At 40.7% G+C, this 15,039-nt stretch overlaps 1 protein-coding gene across 3 annotated transcripts in view; it reads left to right on the plus strand.

Annotated features, from left to right (window-relative positions):
- ssh1a (slingshot protein phosphatase 1a) overlaps positions 1-14,693 on the plus strand; it is a 52,989-nt gene extending 38,296 nt beyond the window's left edge. For 2 of the 3 annotated variants that reach the window (XM_061906549.1, XM_061906550.1), the window contains 12 exons: positions 9-73; positions 477-598; positions 787-855; positions 1,985-2,050; positions 2,560-2,754; positions 2,882-2,975; positions 3,682-3,810; positions 3,890-3,936; positions 4,053-4,199; positions 4,750-4,950; positions 5,034-5,733; positions 8,335-14,693. In XM_061906549.1, the coding sequence (XP_061762533.1) occupies positions 9-73; positions 477-598; positions 787-855; positions 1,985-2,050; positions 2,560-2,754; positions 2,882-2,975; positions 3,682-3,810; positions 3,890-3,936; positions 4,053-4,199; positions 4,750-4,950; positions 5,034-5,733; positions 8,335-9,351 (2,852 nt within the window). In that variant the 3' untranslated portion in view covers positions 9,352-14,693. The remainder of the gene's footprint in view (positions 1-8; positions 74-476; positions 599-786; positions 856-1,984; positions 2,051-2,559; positions 2,755-2,881; positions 2,976-3,681; positions 3,811-3,889; positions 3,937-4,052; positions 4,200-4,749; positions 4,951-5,033; positions 5,734-8,334) is intronic. The other variant, XM_061906551.1, reaches the window with a different exon arrangement.
- The last annotated feature ends 346 nt before the right edge of the window (positions 14,694-15,039 follow it).

Here is a 15,039-nt window from a genome sequence, read left to right on the forward strand (position 1 = left end):
CTTAACAGGTGACTTACCTCAACACCTGCAGGTGATGATAAACATTCTTCGTTCAGAGGACCGGATCAAACTGGTGAGAAACAACATTGATGTATCATAATGCATATAAACAAACACATACATTCCAGTGACTACTCTGGCACAGCCTGGTCTTTAGAATGCTATATATATTATGTGGTAAATATCCTCTACTTGTTCACTGTAATTATTAGTTGTGAGAGCAACTTTGAACACACTCTAGAGCATGACCCACACGTTTTCTGGTGTGTGTGTGTGTGTGTGTTTGTGTGTGTGTGTGTGTGTGCGTGTGTGTCAGGAAAGTGATTTATTGTATTATTCATTTGACCAATTTTACTCATTGAACTATAACTGGCATTTTTTGTACTGATATTGCATGCTATTTGGTTTGGCAGCTCAACATGAATTAAACTATAACATGGCTTTAAAATGAATGCACATTGTGTGTCCCGGAGTAGGCGGTGCGGCTGGAGAGTGCGTGGTTAGATCGTGTGCGATACATGGTAGTTTTATACACCAGCGGACGGCAGGACACGGAGGAGAACATCCTGCTGGGAATCGACTTTACTAACAAAGACTGGTGAGATGACTGTAAAATGTGCAATAATAAATAACACTTGTATGTGTGTGTGTAGGATTTTTACTTTAAGCATGGTTCCAACAGCTGTTCTGTCATTGTTATTCTCAGTCACATTGTGCTTTTCTATTGATGATATATTTGGCTAATGTAGCAAATAGCAAATAATGTTGTTCATGTTGTTCTGCCAGCAAAAGCTGTTCGATTGGCATGGTGCTGCCTCTGTGGAGTGACACTAAAATCCATCTGGATGGAGATGGGTAAGTTACCTCTCTTTGTGATCCCAGTTGTTGGCGTATTATATACACAAATAATGTATTCCTAAGAGGGGACCTACACTGTTTTAGTGTACATATGAATCTTCCCTGTGGTATGCATCTGGGGTGTCAAACTCATTTTGTCTCAATGGCCACATAGAGGAAAATCTATTATCAAGTGGGCTGGAGTAGTAAAATCATGGCATGACAACTTAGAAACTTAAGATTGTTTTTCTTTGTTTAAAAATTGACCAAGCACATTCTGAAAATGTACAAATCATGTTTTCTTTTACACTTAAATGTTGTGGTAAATAATATTCTATCTTCATGTCATTATTTATACTTTCTGAATAAATGTGATAATCTCCATCCGTCAAATATTTTGTACATACAGTATGCAGCTTCATCTAAAACAAACAGATATTCAAAAGTGTCCGCTTATTTTTATACTTAGCAAACAAATCTCGTGGGCCGGATAAAACCCTTACCCTTGACAAACCTTGTGTAGATAATGTATTGGATACACTTTGGTGTAAATTCAGCGTAAATCTTGCTCCATAAGTCAGTCACTTTTATTTCCCGGTTTTTAGTGTGGCTGCAAGATGTTTGATTTTGGAGGCATTCCCAGATTGCAAATGAAACCAAACCCTCCCTCTTCAGAAGCTTCATCATTTTTCTTTTAAAAATGTACACTGTTAAGAAATATATATTTAAGTTGTCACGGCTATTTCCCCCCCCCAATAATATAACCATTGTGTTGATTCACTTGGGCACAACATTAGGTACACCTGCACACTGTCTGATTGATTCAGAGAGTTCATAAAAAATAGCTGCTTTTAGCAGCGGTAATGTCACTACAGGTCGCACCTTGGTACTATGCAACATTCCACGATTAGATTAAAATATTAACCCCGCCCCATGACTGCAGAAACTTGCAAACTAAATTTATTGACCATATGATTTGATGCTTTGGCATGGTTCAACAGGAGTTTTCAACATTGTAACATTTCCCGTATAAGTAAGACAAGACCAAATTTGATCATAGATCCCCTTTAGACTTGCCGGTCATGTTCCTCCACACTGCTTGACACTTCACCTTGGAGAGTGACCATCTGTTTTGTTTGCTCTTCAGGGGCTTTACTGTGAACACGGCTGGTCGGACTCATGTCTTCAAACCTGTGTCAGTGCAGGCCATGTGGTGAGTGTTTTTCTGGTACCATGGTGACAGTCTTCAGCAATGTACATTTAATGAAACAACAAATTGCCCCACATCTTTGGAACTCTCTACCACCAGACCTTCGTAACTTAGACTCAATATCCCTCTTCAAATAAAGACTCAAAACACACCTATTCCTGACTGCTTATTTACTGTAATCATCTTATCTTATCCATCTTTGTTGTTGTTTCGTTTTTATCCAATTTGATTTTATAGTTTTAATTTTGTATGGTGTCCTTGAGTAACCAGAAAGGCGCCTTATTAGTGCAATTTAATATTATTATTATTAAATTGCCTGATTGCATGCTGCAACACTAAAGGGCTGCTGGTTGAGAGGACTAACACAGTCTGCCACCGGCTGACACTTCGATGTACATGCAGGGTTGTACGCATAACACATTTGTCTGATAATTAGGCTGATATGGATGAGAACTTTTGGTTTGCCTTCAATCGTTAATGACCTTTTCACTCTCCCGACCGCTGCGAACTAGGTCCGCTCTCCAGGTGCTTCATAAGGCATGTGAGGTGTCTCGCAGATACAACTACTTCCCTGGCGGGATGGCTCTCACTTGGATGGGATACTATGAAAGCTGCATTGCTTCAGAGCAGAGCTGCATCAATGAATGGAACACCATGAAGGACTTGGAGTCGACACGCCCCGATTCGCCCACCATGTTTGTTGACAAGTGAGTCATTATAACATTGATAAAGGCTATTCTGGTTACTTTTTGACTAACTGAGAATTTGACTGTGCTGTTATTTTTTTAATTGTGTCCTGCTTGTCGAACCAAAATCAAATGTAATCCCTGATAGGCCTTCAGAGAGAGAAAGGACAGAGTGCCTTATTAAATCCAAACTTCGCAGCATCATGACTTGCCAGGATCTTGAGAATGTCACATGCAAACAGGTAACAATGACTCCCATTTGATTAAAACTTATTTGTGGATTTCAATTATTTTGAAAATGATTGTGTGCTTACTTAACTGTTTGCTGTGCAGGAAATATTTAGGACATCATCTTATCATGCCTGAAATTTGCTCAAAAACTGCGACATGTACTGCAGACTAGACATGTTCGTAGATGATTTGTCACAAACGTGCATGTCGGAGGTAGGCGTGATCCCAAGATGTAGAGACAGGAAAAAACGTGAAGGTGAAAATGCTAATTTAATGATCTTAACGGCAACAAAAAGATGCAAAAAATAACTTCTTGCATCAGCTCTGTCTAAGACGTGACACTGGCATATAAAGCACTCTGATGGTGATAGTCAATAGGTGTGTGTCCTAATCACAGAGGGAAGTAGGTGTGTCCATCAGTGCTTCACAGGGGAAGCGCAGATGGAGTGCTGACCCTTCAACTAAACACAAAACACTGGGAAATGATATATAAAGCCAGACCTGTTATGGTTGGTCATGAAGTGATTGTTCATTATACAGTTTTTACTTTGAACGTAGAGTACAACATTGTTTTTTAGGGGAGCAGCTCCAAACAAATATACGCAAATATGTTTGTATTTTGTGTAAAAATACAAAGCACAGTTGTAATTAAAACCTGCCATAGGACTGTATCAAAGGTGCAAACTGGGTTGTTTGTGATAATATTTTCTTTGTCAGATCCGCACTGAGTTGGAGCAGCACATGAGCTGCAACCTTAAGGGATTCAAAGAGTTCATAGACAACGAGATGCTGTTGATTTTGGGCCAGATGGACAAGGCAACACTTATCTTTGACCACGTCTATCTGGTAGGACAGCTGAATCTGAACTGTCAAAAAGCGCCATAATATGCTTAGTCTCGACGGTTTGCTTCTTCATTCTCTGTAGGGCTCTGAATGGAATGCCTCCAATCTGGAAGAGCTCCAAGAGACAGGGTGATTTATTTGATGTTATCGGGGGGCTGTGATAGCCCACGCATGCAAAACATATTCACTTTGTGATCTGAGTAAGAAAGAATGTTGGGGAATTACTTTTATCTCTCTTCCTCCAGGGTGGGCTATATCCTCAATGTTACCAGGGAGATAGACAACTTCTTTCCAGGCACATTCAGTTATCACAACATACGTGTGTACGATGAAGAGGCCACTGACCTGCTGGCTCATTGGAATGATACGTACAACTTCATTGTTAAAGCAAAGTGAGTTCTCGTGGAACACAAACCCCCAGGCCCATCTACAATATTTAATCAGTAGATTCAGACATGTTTTTTTTACACAGTATTTAGTTATTGTGAGCAAAAGGAGAAAATCATGCCAGAGTCAATACTTCCAGAAGTTCATTGGGTTTTTGAGTGATTATTTCTTAACTTTGACTTCATTTTTTAACATTTTATCTGTTTTGTTCAATTAATTGAAATTTAGTCCAATAGCCATGCTTTGTCTTGACCATGTCGATTTATTCATTGTTACAATGTGAATGACTAATTAAACCATGCTCTAAGTGCCTGATAAATGTAAAAACAGTAGTACCTCAACTTACGAGCCTAATAGGTTCGGTTGGATGACATCACAAGTTAGAAAAATGTAATGCAGAATAACTTAAAAACCATAAAAGCACAAACAAACACTTTTGCAGCACAAATGATGGGGACATACTTGGGGAAATTTGGGCAAGGGAGGATGAGGAGGGAACAACTTCACACAGATGACAAAGTGTAGTCAACGCAACTTTAACTTTGTCCTCCACAGAAAGAACCACTCCAAGTGTCTTGTTCACTGTAAGATGGGCATCAGCCGATCCGCCTCCACAGTCATTGCTTATGCAATGAAAGAGTTCGGCTGGTCGCTAGAGAAGGCATACAACTTTGTCAAGGAAAAGAGGAGCATCACACGACCGAACGCAAGTTTCATGCGGCAGCTAGCAGAGTACGAGGGCATCCTTGATGCGAGGTACACTGAATTTCTTGACATGTGCGTGTAGTTTTCCAAACTCATCCCTATTTGTCAGATTTATATTTGATCTATACATTCAGCAAACAGAGGCACAACAAGCTGTGGCATCCAGATGCAGACTGTGACATGGCAGAAGGCCAGCAGGGTTTGGCTCTGTGCTGTGGGGAGGAAGACCACGTCACCCCAGAACCAGGGATGTCTCCCTGCTGTGAAGACTCGCTGCCCGATAAAGGCGCAGCAGGCCCCTCCCCTTGCCGAAAAGTGGCCCTGGAAATCGACCCCGCCTACAACAACTATTATTTCCGCCGGCTCTCTGACTCTGCGCTAGACAGTGAGCCCTCAACGCCTGTGCGTGGCCCCCCTCTCCTGGGCATGGAGAAGGTCTTCATCGAAATCGAGGATGTCGAGCGAGATGCTTTGCTGGACGACGAAGCATTCGATGGGCGCGAAAGTCTGGCGCTTCCCCCTTTTGGGTCCACCTCGGAGGCCACCGCTGCCCAGACATGCAGTCGTGGCCCAGAGCAGCTGGAGGAGCTGAGATTGCGACTGGAGTTTAGCACAGTAGAGGAAGAGGATGAAGAGGATGTGCAAAAGGAGGAGGCAGAAATGGAGGTACTAATGCAGCCAGACGATGCAGGGGGCGGCAATGGAGGTGGGGGAGCAGATGAAAGCCAAGATGTGGAGGTGGAAGTAGATAGTGAGGTTAACAGCATGGACCTGGCAACCCTGAATGAGAATTGCAACAATAACAACCGATTGACCTCACAATGGAACCTCAATGTAAGTTTTTTTTCAGCATATGTGTTGTCATTAGGGATGTTCCGATCAGGGAATTATGGTCCCGATTCCGATACAGATCATCAATGAGTGAGATGGGCCAATACCAATGCTGATCACAAGTATTAACTGTTAATGCTCAAATGTATTTATAAGAAGTGCTATTGAAAGTTTAGCAATATCAACTCAATATTTAAACTAATCCTTATGTTCTTATAGTACATACAATTGTTTGAGAAAAACAAAGTCAATAATACTGTACACAATAATTAAAAAAACTAAATACTACTACTACTACTACTACTATTAAGTCTTTTTTTGCCCTCGACTTGTTTTTGGAACATACTTGTCAACCCTCCCGGATTTTCCGGGAGACTCACGAAATTCAGCGCCTCTCCCGAAAACCTCCCGGGACAAATTTTCTCCCGAATTTCAGGCGGACCTGAGTGACGTGTCGACAGCCTGTTTTCACGTCCGCTTTCCCACAATATAAATAGCAAGCCTGCCCGATGACGTTATAACTGTAGAATGATCGAGGGCGAGTTCTTATGTGGGTTTATTGTTAGGCAGTTTCATTAACGTCCTCCCAGCGCAGTAACAACACACAACAACGGCAGTCACGTTTTCGTCTACCGTAAAGCAGTTTGTCTGCCGATGCAATGTTGTGACACTCTTAAACGGGACAATACTGCCATCTACTGTACATGCATATGGGACAATAACATCTACGGCTTTTAAAGAGTGCAGAAGAACGACGAAGATACAGCCATGGCAACGCCGACGACGAGTAAGATGAAGAAATACGCTTGTAAGTTCCAAACCGCAGCTGCGATTGGACTTGGATAGCCTCCGGGAAGAAGTAGTGGACTACCAATTGCTTGGCAGTGAAGATCTTCCTCAGGAAGCATAGATTGACCGGTTTTGGGCCATGCTAGGGAGACATGGAAGATTCCAGACTCTAGTGCATTTGATGAAAGCACTTTTGTGCGTGCCACACAGCAGTGCATCATCAGAGATGGTTTAGTTTAGTTTAGTTTAGTTTAGTAAGGATCCCCATTAGTCTACACCGCAGTGGAGACTATTCTTCCTGGGGTCCAGGCAAAAAACATCACATAATCACAAACAAAAGATTAAAATACAGTACAACATGATCCAATAATAGAATGTCATAGTACAAAAATAGCAACAACAAAGAACCAAAAAAAAAAAATAACTTATGCTACATAATAGTTTTCATACCAAAGATAAAAATAGCAATATAAAAATAGATGTATCAGCATTGTTAGAAAAATAGTGACAGAGAATAGAACAAGGATGGACAATTCAACCCTTAACTCAACAATGAGTAGATGAGTGTTATGTGTGTGTGTATATGTGTAAATAAATGAACACTGAAATTCAAATATTTCTCTTATATATATATATATATATATATATATATATATATATATATATATATATATATATATATATATATATAATATAAATACATACCTGTGTGTGTGTGTGTGTATATATAGCTAGAATTCACTGAAAGTCAAGTATGTATATATATATATAAAAATATGTACTGTATATATATGAAATACTTGACTTTGTGAATTCTAGCTATATACTCCTCCCCTCTTGACGACGTTTTAGAATGAAATATTTCAAAAAAGTAGGTTGTAAACAAAATTTGTTGGACGCTGGCCTCAGCTGCAGGTACTTGCTGTTCCTGTTGCCTAAACACCGTACTGAATTGCAGGACAGAGACGATCAGGGTCACCCAAACAAGCTTGTTAGTTAGCATAGTTAGCGTCATCTTGTTAGCTTACTTGTCGCCTGCGTTCACTCTCTGAGTTACAACGTTGACGGCTGCCTACTTTGCTGATCATCTTAACTGGATGATCACAATCCGAACACGGAACACTTACAAAAGTGAGAAAGAGAAGGGAGAAGGTATATTTTTGACGTGACGTATGTAAACAGAGTAACAACACCGGAACTACATTACCTGAGAGGGCGCAGCTATAGGATAGAGTTGCCAAATAGGAAACATTTTATGAGTTCTTTGCATGCCTGTTATAGAATTTAACATTACATTTGAAATTATAAAAAATGTTTTAATTATCTACTAAAAAAACCCTACAAATTCTGTGCTACATTACATGGGACATGTAAGTGTCAAAAAGATAGCCAAAAGAGGTTGGTAGATGAGAATAAATCTTAAGGTCAAATTAATGAAATGCACCCAATTTGCAGGAAATGTAGTCTTGAATTTAAATTTTTGCTGATTTGTGCTTGCATGCTTCTACTTTGATAGTGATACTTAAATTAGAAAATGCAGTGTTTGCCATAATGAAAGTGATTATTATCTACGTAGGAGAGTGGCTCCACACTGTATGAAGATACACAATTGATTGCCAGCTTTTCAGCCGCGGTACTTAAAATAAATACAATATTAGCCACGGGGGCATTGAAAGGCATTAATTAGAGGTGGGGTATTAATGGACTTTTTAAAGAAAATCTTTTATTACTGATCGGTGGCCGATTGATCGGCACATCCCTAATTGTCATATGTCTGTGTGTACTGATGTTCCATACTTTTTTCATTTTTTTTAGGGGAAAGCCACACCTCTTGAAGCCAACGTGTCTTTACTAAAGGATGTTTCGCCAACTTCAATTTCAAATCCTTGCCTTAGGCCCAGTCCTGCTCATTCCCCAAGTGCCCCATCTCTGCTGTCCCAGGCCTCTCCTGAAGACCTCCAGTGTTCGGTTGGACTCCTGTCTCTCTCCGACTGTGCCAGCTTCGCTTCCCTCTGCTCTACACTTGTCCCTGTTGTACGGCAGCAGCTGGCAGACTCTCGACCTATTGTGGGGATGAAGGACTGTGGCGATATGTCTCATGTAAACATGGATGCCGAAAGGGGGATGTCTGTAGGAGCGCCCCCTGAGCTGGTGACCATGTTAGACAAAGATACTCCTGCTGTGGCTGGCTGCCAGCAAAAGGAGACCCTTGTGGAGCTGCGGCGGTCTGGTTTAGTGCGCCGCCAGGCGGAAAGACTCGAGAGACTTTCAGGTGTGACCCAGGAGAGTCCGCCCTCCCTGAAGCCTGTGCACAGTTGCCAAACGCAGACGAAGACCTCACACACAGAGGAGGAGGAAGAGTTGGGCATCAGCACGGCTTATATGAAGTCATCTACACCGTGCCAAGTACGGTTAGAGCCCCTGATGGTTCCACTCGCCAATGAAGCCTTGTTTGGGGCAATGGGGTCGGGGGTGCGCACCCCCACCTCACCTCACGGCTCCACCCTAACACGCAGCTCCAGCAGCGACAGCCTGCGCAGCGTGAGAGGAAAGCCAGGCCTGGTGCGTCAGCGGGCGCAGGAGATCGAGACCCGGATGCGCCTGGCTGGCCTCACCGTGTCATCCCGGCTGAAACGTTCCAACTCGCTGGCTAAGCTAGACTGCCTCAACCTTTCCTCCGAAGACCTGTGCTCCGCCTGCTCCTCAGACGCGGGAACACTACTACTCCTCTCGCTGTCCCCGGAGCCAGACCACGGCCAGAAGTGGGAGCCCCCCGCCACCCCCACGCAACCCCGGAAGGACCCGCACACGTCTGCCTGGCCGTCCAGCTGACACGTCCAGCAGGGCTTGGTGGTGGTACTCCAACTCGTCATAGAGCTGTTGCGAGGTAGTAAAAAAATGACACACAACTGTCATATAAAGTGTTCACTTATTCGCCACATTGTTTGCCAATCTGCTTTTGACACTGAAAGTCATATTGCTGTGTCTGACAAGTCAAGCCGTCATCAGTTGGATAAACAAGTGCCTTATGTTTGAGACCAGAGGCACAACGTTTTGGGCAGAAGGATAAGAGAACAGCCTTTTAACCCACAGCCCTAAAAGTACCTTGTGTGTACTGAAATATGGTATGGTATCCATCAGCACTTATTTTTTTACCAGTCGGGTACAAAGTATTAGTATTGTGCATCGATAAAGCTGATCTATCCCGTAGTTGTGAAAGTGTTCATAATTGTAGAGTTATCACCTATATTGTATCTTGTTTTAGATGCCATAGGCCAGTTCTCAGATTGAAGTATACGTACAGTGATGAAATTGACCTGCGACTCTATTGCTTGTATTCGGTCACGTGACTTCTTCCCAGAAGTGAAAAAAATTGGTGGTCAACCAAGCCAAGATTGCTGTTGTGCAGCAAGCAACGTGCGGACTGAGTACACAGGGGGTCTAGATCTTCCTGCAAAAGGCAGACAGGAGCAAAAAAATCTAACAATGCGATGGAATCCATCCCTATACTTGACTAAAGATTTGTCGAGTGATAAAGGATTATCCGTCGGTCGCGTTCCCAGACATGTCCAACTATCTGGTGCTCCAGATGCCGTTCTACACGACAAAACGGATAGAAACTTGAAAAGGCATGGAAGCCTTGAATCAAAGAAATTGCTATCAAGATTCTCGCAAATAAATATGCATTTTTTTTGCTGGGGTAAGGTTGCATTTCATGATGCAACTTTGCATCTACTGCCATGTTGCTGTTGCACATGCCGTTTACGAGTACGCGTGTTTTTCCCTGTCTTGATCAAAATCTAACTATAGATGTCAACAGTTTCCTTTATGATTGATGCCTTTTGTAAAAGCTTGAATCTTAAGTTTTGCTCACACTCACCGAGTTGGTAGTTTACAAAACACTTGCAGCAAACAAGCGTTTTAAGAACTCCAAAACAAGATGAAATGCAAATATTATCAAGATGATACTTAAATGGGAAATACTAAACGTTAAAAGTATAGTACATGCCAAAGGTTTGGACACACCCTCTCATTCAATGCGTTTTCTTTATTTCCATGACTATTTACATTATAGATTGTCACTGAAGTCATCAAAACTATGAATGAACACGTGGAGTTATGTACTTACCAAAAAAAGGTGAAATAATTGAAAACATGTTTTATATTCTACAAACCCCGTTTCCATATGAGTTGGGATATTGTGTTAGATGTAAATAGAAACGGAATACAATGATTTGCAAATCCTTTTCAACCCATATTCAATTGAATGAACTACAAAGACAAGATATTTGATGTTCAAACTCATAAACTTTCTTTTTTTTTTGCAAATAACAATTAACTTAGAATTTCATGGCTGCAACACATGCCAAAGTAGTTGGGAAAGGGCATGTTTACCACTGTTACATCACCTTTTCTTTTAACAACACTCAATAAACGTTTGGGAACTGAGGAAACTAATTGTTGAAGCTTTGAAAGTGGAATTATTTCCCATTCTTGTTTTATGTAGAGCTTCAGTCGTTCAACAGTCCGGGGTCTCCGCTGTCGTATTTTACGCTTCATAATGCGCCACACATTTTCAATGGGAGACAGGTCTGGACTGCAGGCGGGCCAGGAAAGTACCCGCACTCTTTTACTACAAAGCCACGCTGTTGTAACAGGTGGCTTGGAATTGTCTTGCTGAAATAAGCAGCGGCGTCCATGATAACGTTGCTTGGATGACAACATATGTTGCTCCAAAACCTGTATGTACCTTTCAGCATTAATGGTGCTTTAACAGATGTGTAAGTTACCCATGCCTTGGGCACTAATACAACCCCATACCATCACATATGCTGGCTTTTGAACTTTGCGCCTATAACCATATGAATGGTTATTTTCCTCTTTGTTCCGGAGGACACCACGTCCTCTGTTTTCAAAAACAATTTGGAATGTGGACTCGTCAGACCACAGAACACTTTTCCACTTTGCATCAGTCCATCTTAGATGAGCTCGGGCCCAGCAAAGCCGGCGGCGTTTCATGATGTTGTTGATAAATGGGTTTGGCTTTGCATAGTAGAGTTTTAACTTGCACTTACAGATGTAGCGACCAACTGTAGTTACTGACAGTGATTTTATGAAGTGTTCCAGAGCCCATGTGGTGATATCCTTTACACAGTGATGTTGCTTTTTGATGCAGTACTGCCTGAGGGGTCAAAGGTCCGTAATATCATCGCTTACGTGTAATGATTTCTCCAGATTCTCTGAACCTTTTGATGACTTTACGGACCGTAAATGATAAAATCCCTAAATTCCTTGCAATAGCTCGTTGAGAAATGTTGTTCTAAAACTGTTCGACAATTTGCTTATAAAGTGATGACCCTCGCCCTCATCCTTGTTTGTGAATTACTGAGCATTTCATGGAAGCTGTTTTTATACCCAATCATGGCACCCAACTTTTCCCAATTAGCCTGCACACCTGTGGGATGTTCCATATAAGTGTTTGATGAGCATTCCTCAACTTTATCAGTATTTATTGCCACCTTTCCCAACTTCTTTGTCACGTGTTGCTGGCATCAAATTCTAAAGTTAATGATTATTTGCAAAAAAAAAAGTATATCAGTTTGAACATCAAATATGTTGTCTTTGTAGCATATTCAACTGAATATGGGTTGAAAATGATTTGAAAATCATTGTATTCCGTTTATATTTACTTCTAACACAATTTCCCAACTCATATGGAAACGGAGTTTGTAGTTTCTTCAAAATAACCACCCTTTGTTCTGATTACTGCTTTGCACACTCTTGGCATTCTCTTAATGGGCTTCAAGCACACCTGTAAAGTAAAAACCATTTCAGGTGACAACCTCTTGAAATAAATAAATGGTAAATGGGTTATACTTGTATAGCGCTTTTCTACCTTTTTAAGGAAAACAAAGCGCTTTGACACTATTTCCACATTCACCCATTCACACACTGATTGAAGCTCATCGAGAGAAAAACTAGAATATAAAACATGTTTTCAGTTAATTCACTTTGTTTTGTTAAGTACATAACTCCAAATGTGTTTATTCATAGTTTTGATGCCTTCAGTGACAATCTACAATGTAATTAGTCATGAAAATAGAGAAAACGCATAGAATGAGACAAAGGTGTGTCCAAACTTTTGGCCTGTACTATAAATCAAGCAATCATTAACAAAGTGATCACTGCAAACTCATGACTTCTTTGACTCGTCTCCCTTGTACGAGAGTGCGTGCTACTTTTTTGTCGTCGTCTCGTAAAATCTTGCACTCTTTTGCCCTCCTTATTACTTCTCGGGGAACTCTAAAGAAACATTTATCCTTTTTGCGTTTTGAACGGTTTGTACAGCCGAAAACAACGCAAGCCAAGAGCATTTTTCTTTTGAATGGCTAAATGCCGCTTAGAACGCGATGACAACAGACGCTGGCTTGACCACCATGCATATTCAATGAGCCGTACGTGACGTAAATCCAAGCAATAAGTGTGTGAATGGAAAGTGGAGAGAAAGAGGCTTTTCACTGTTTTCAACAATTATCAGAATACATTCTGATTATGTTGTTCCTTTGCACTGCTTTTTTTTGGGATTGTGTATACTTGACTTGGTACACAACAAGCTATCTTCCAAAATAACATTTAAGTAATGTTATCGACCTCATCATTCCCCTCTGTGATCATGGGAGCGCAATCAAGCTGTGTCGCTTGAAATCACAAAGCAGCTGTCTAATGCAACACACGACAAGATTTCATGTCATATATACGGTATATGTGTCTTTTTTTGACAACTCAAAAAATAAGTCATCCTTGAGGATTTCCAACATGAAAGTCATGTTTAAAAAATGTGAAAGACCAAAGCTCTACGGCTGTCTCATCAAACTGAAACTGTACAATATACAGTGGTACCTTGGTTTTTGTAGCCGCCCACACACACTTTGTTTCCATTTTTGCCAAAAGTTTATGCCGCATTATTTACAATGTCTTGTTTATTGCTGCACGTCCCAAACTAGTCCGTTTGACCGTGTATCATTTCATGCAGTCACCAAAAAATCCAATGTGTTGATGTTTTTTTTAATTTAGTGCCAATATGGGGCCAAAGAAAGTTGCAAGTGCCAGCAATTGGATAAAGAAAGTGAGAAACAAAATTTAATTTAAGAACGAACTCAAAGTATGGGAGAGAGGTTTTTCACTCTTTCAACAAATGGAAAATTTTCTGATGTTGAACCTCTCATACATACCTTCAAGCTCTTTGCCATCAAGGGTCTTCAATAAAGGTAGGAGTTAAATTATTAATCAATTTAATTTTCCTGTATTGTGCATAGTTTACTGCATGTACAACTAAAATGATCTTTTATGTAAAGTTTTTGTGATAATATATTTTTGGGTGTGGGAGAATTGGATTTGGATTACAGTATTCCCTCATTTATCGCTGTTAATTGGCAGTGATAAAATTATTTCTGCAAATTAAGAATTATAAATCAAATATTTTTTAATGGCTATAACTGTATATGACCTTCTTGATAAGTATAACATTATGAGAGCTCTCTAGACAAAAAAAAATAACATGTTATATCCAGTATAGAAGAGCTGAGTGTGGCTGAGCCAATCAGTGGCCATGATACTAAACAGCGCACTCTGATTGGTTTTGATCTAATCCAGTGGCCAATAAATACTATTGTAGTATTGATATTTTTAGTTTTCTTCCAGACATTTTTAGGCCTGTAAATGCTTAATTTAGGGCCAAATATGCTTAAAAGTAAAAAAAAAATAAAAATAAGAGACCTGCGAATGAGGAAAGGTGCTGGGGTTCCGTTTGATTCGGTCTACGCCAGACCTTCTGGAACGAATTGCTAACAAAAACCAAGGCACCATTGGAGTCTTCATGTCAATCATTGTATTTAAATGCTGTCACATCGTTTTGCACATTTTGGGAGAGACAAAAAATAACTCGAGGGAGTTTTGGGGCTTACTGCTGTTCGGCTTTTACGCTCATATCCAGTTTTTAAACTACGATCACATTAGGTTACGTCTTATTTTTTGTAACCATGCTTTTTTTTTCAATACTTTACATATGCAGTAATTTTTGTACTGTACATTACTGTAGTTTAAATGCATAATGCACTTTTTATGTTCATGTACTGTATGTGTTAATTATGGAAATAAACGTGTCTTTTTCATGATCTACTGTGGATTTGAGTGATTTTGAGCATGCACCGTAGCCTTCGGGGAAAGAAGGAAAGAGGGAGCTGTTAGCGTCAAAATCCTTCGAAACTTACCATAAACATGACCAAAATGTCTGGCCAGTGCGTCAACTTTGATGATGTGCGTTTGTTACATCATCGTGTTGTCATCAGTGTGCTTTGGCAAGGGAGCTTTATTCCTAACAGCCAGGTTATGTAACTTTTAGCCTCCCCTCCCTGTTTGCATGACATCAATGAATGACTTAAGTTACACGCTCCTGCTGCTCCTGCCCCCTATGACCGTGCGTGTCTAACAGGCCCATGTGATGTGTGGCGTGGAAGGAAG

The sequence above is a fragment of the Nerophis ophidion genome, linkage group LG07, assembly GCF_033978795.1.
Source record: "Nerophis ophidion isolate RoL-2023_Sa linkage group LG07, RoL_Noph_v1.0, whole genome shotgun sequence".
In the NCBI taxonomy this organism is placed as follows: Eukaryota; Metazoa; Chordata; class Actinopteri; order Syngnathiformes; family Syngnathidae; genus Nerophis; species Nerophis ophidion.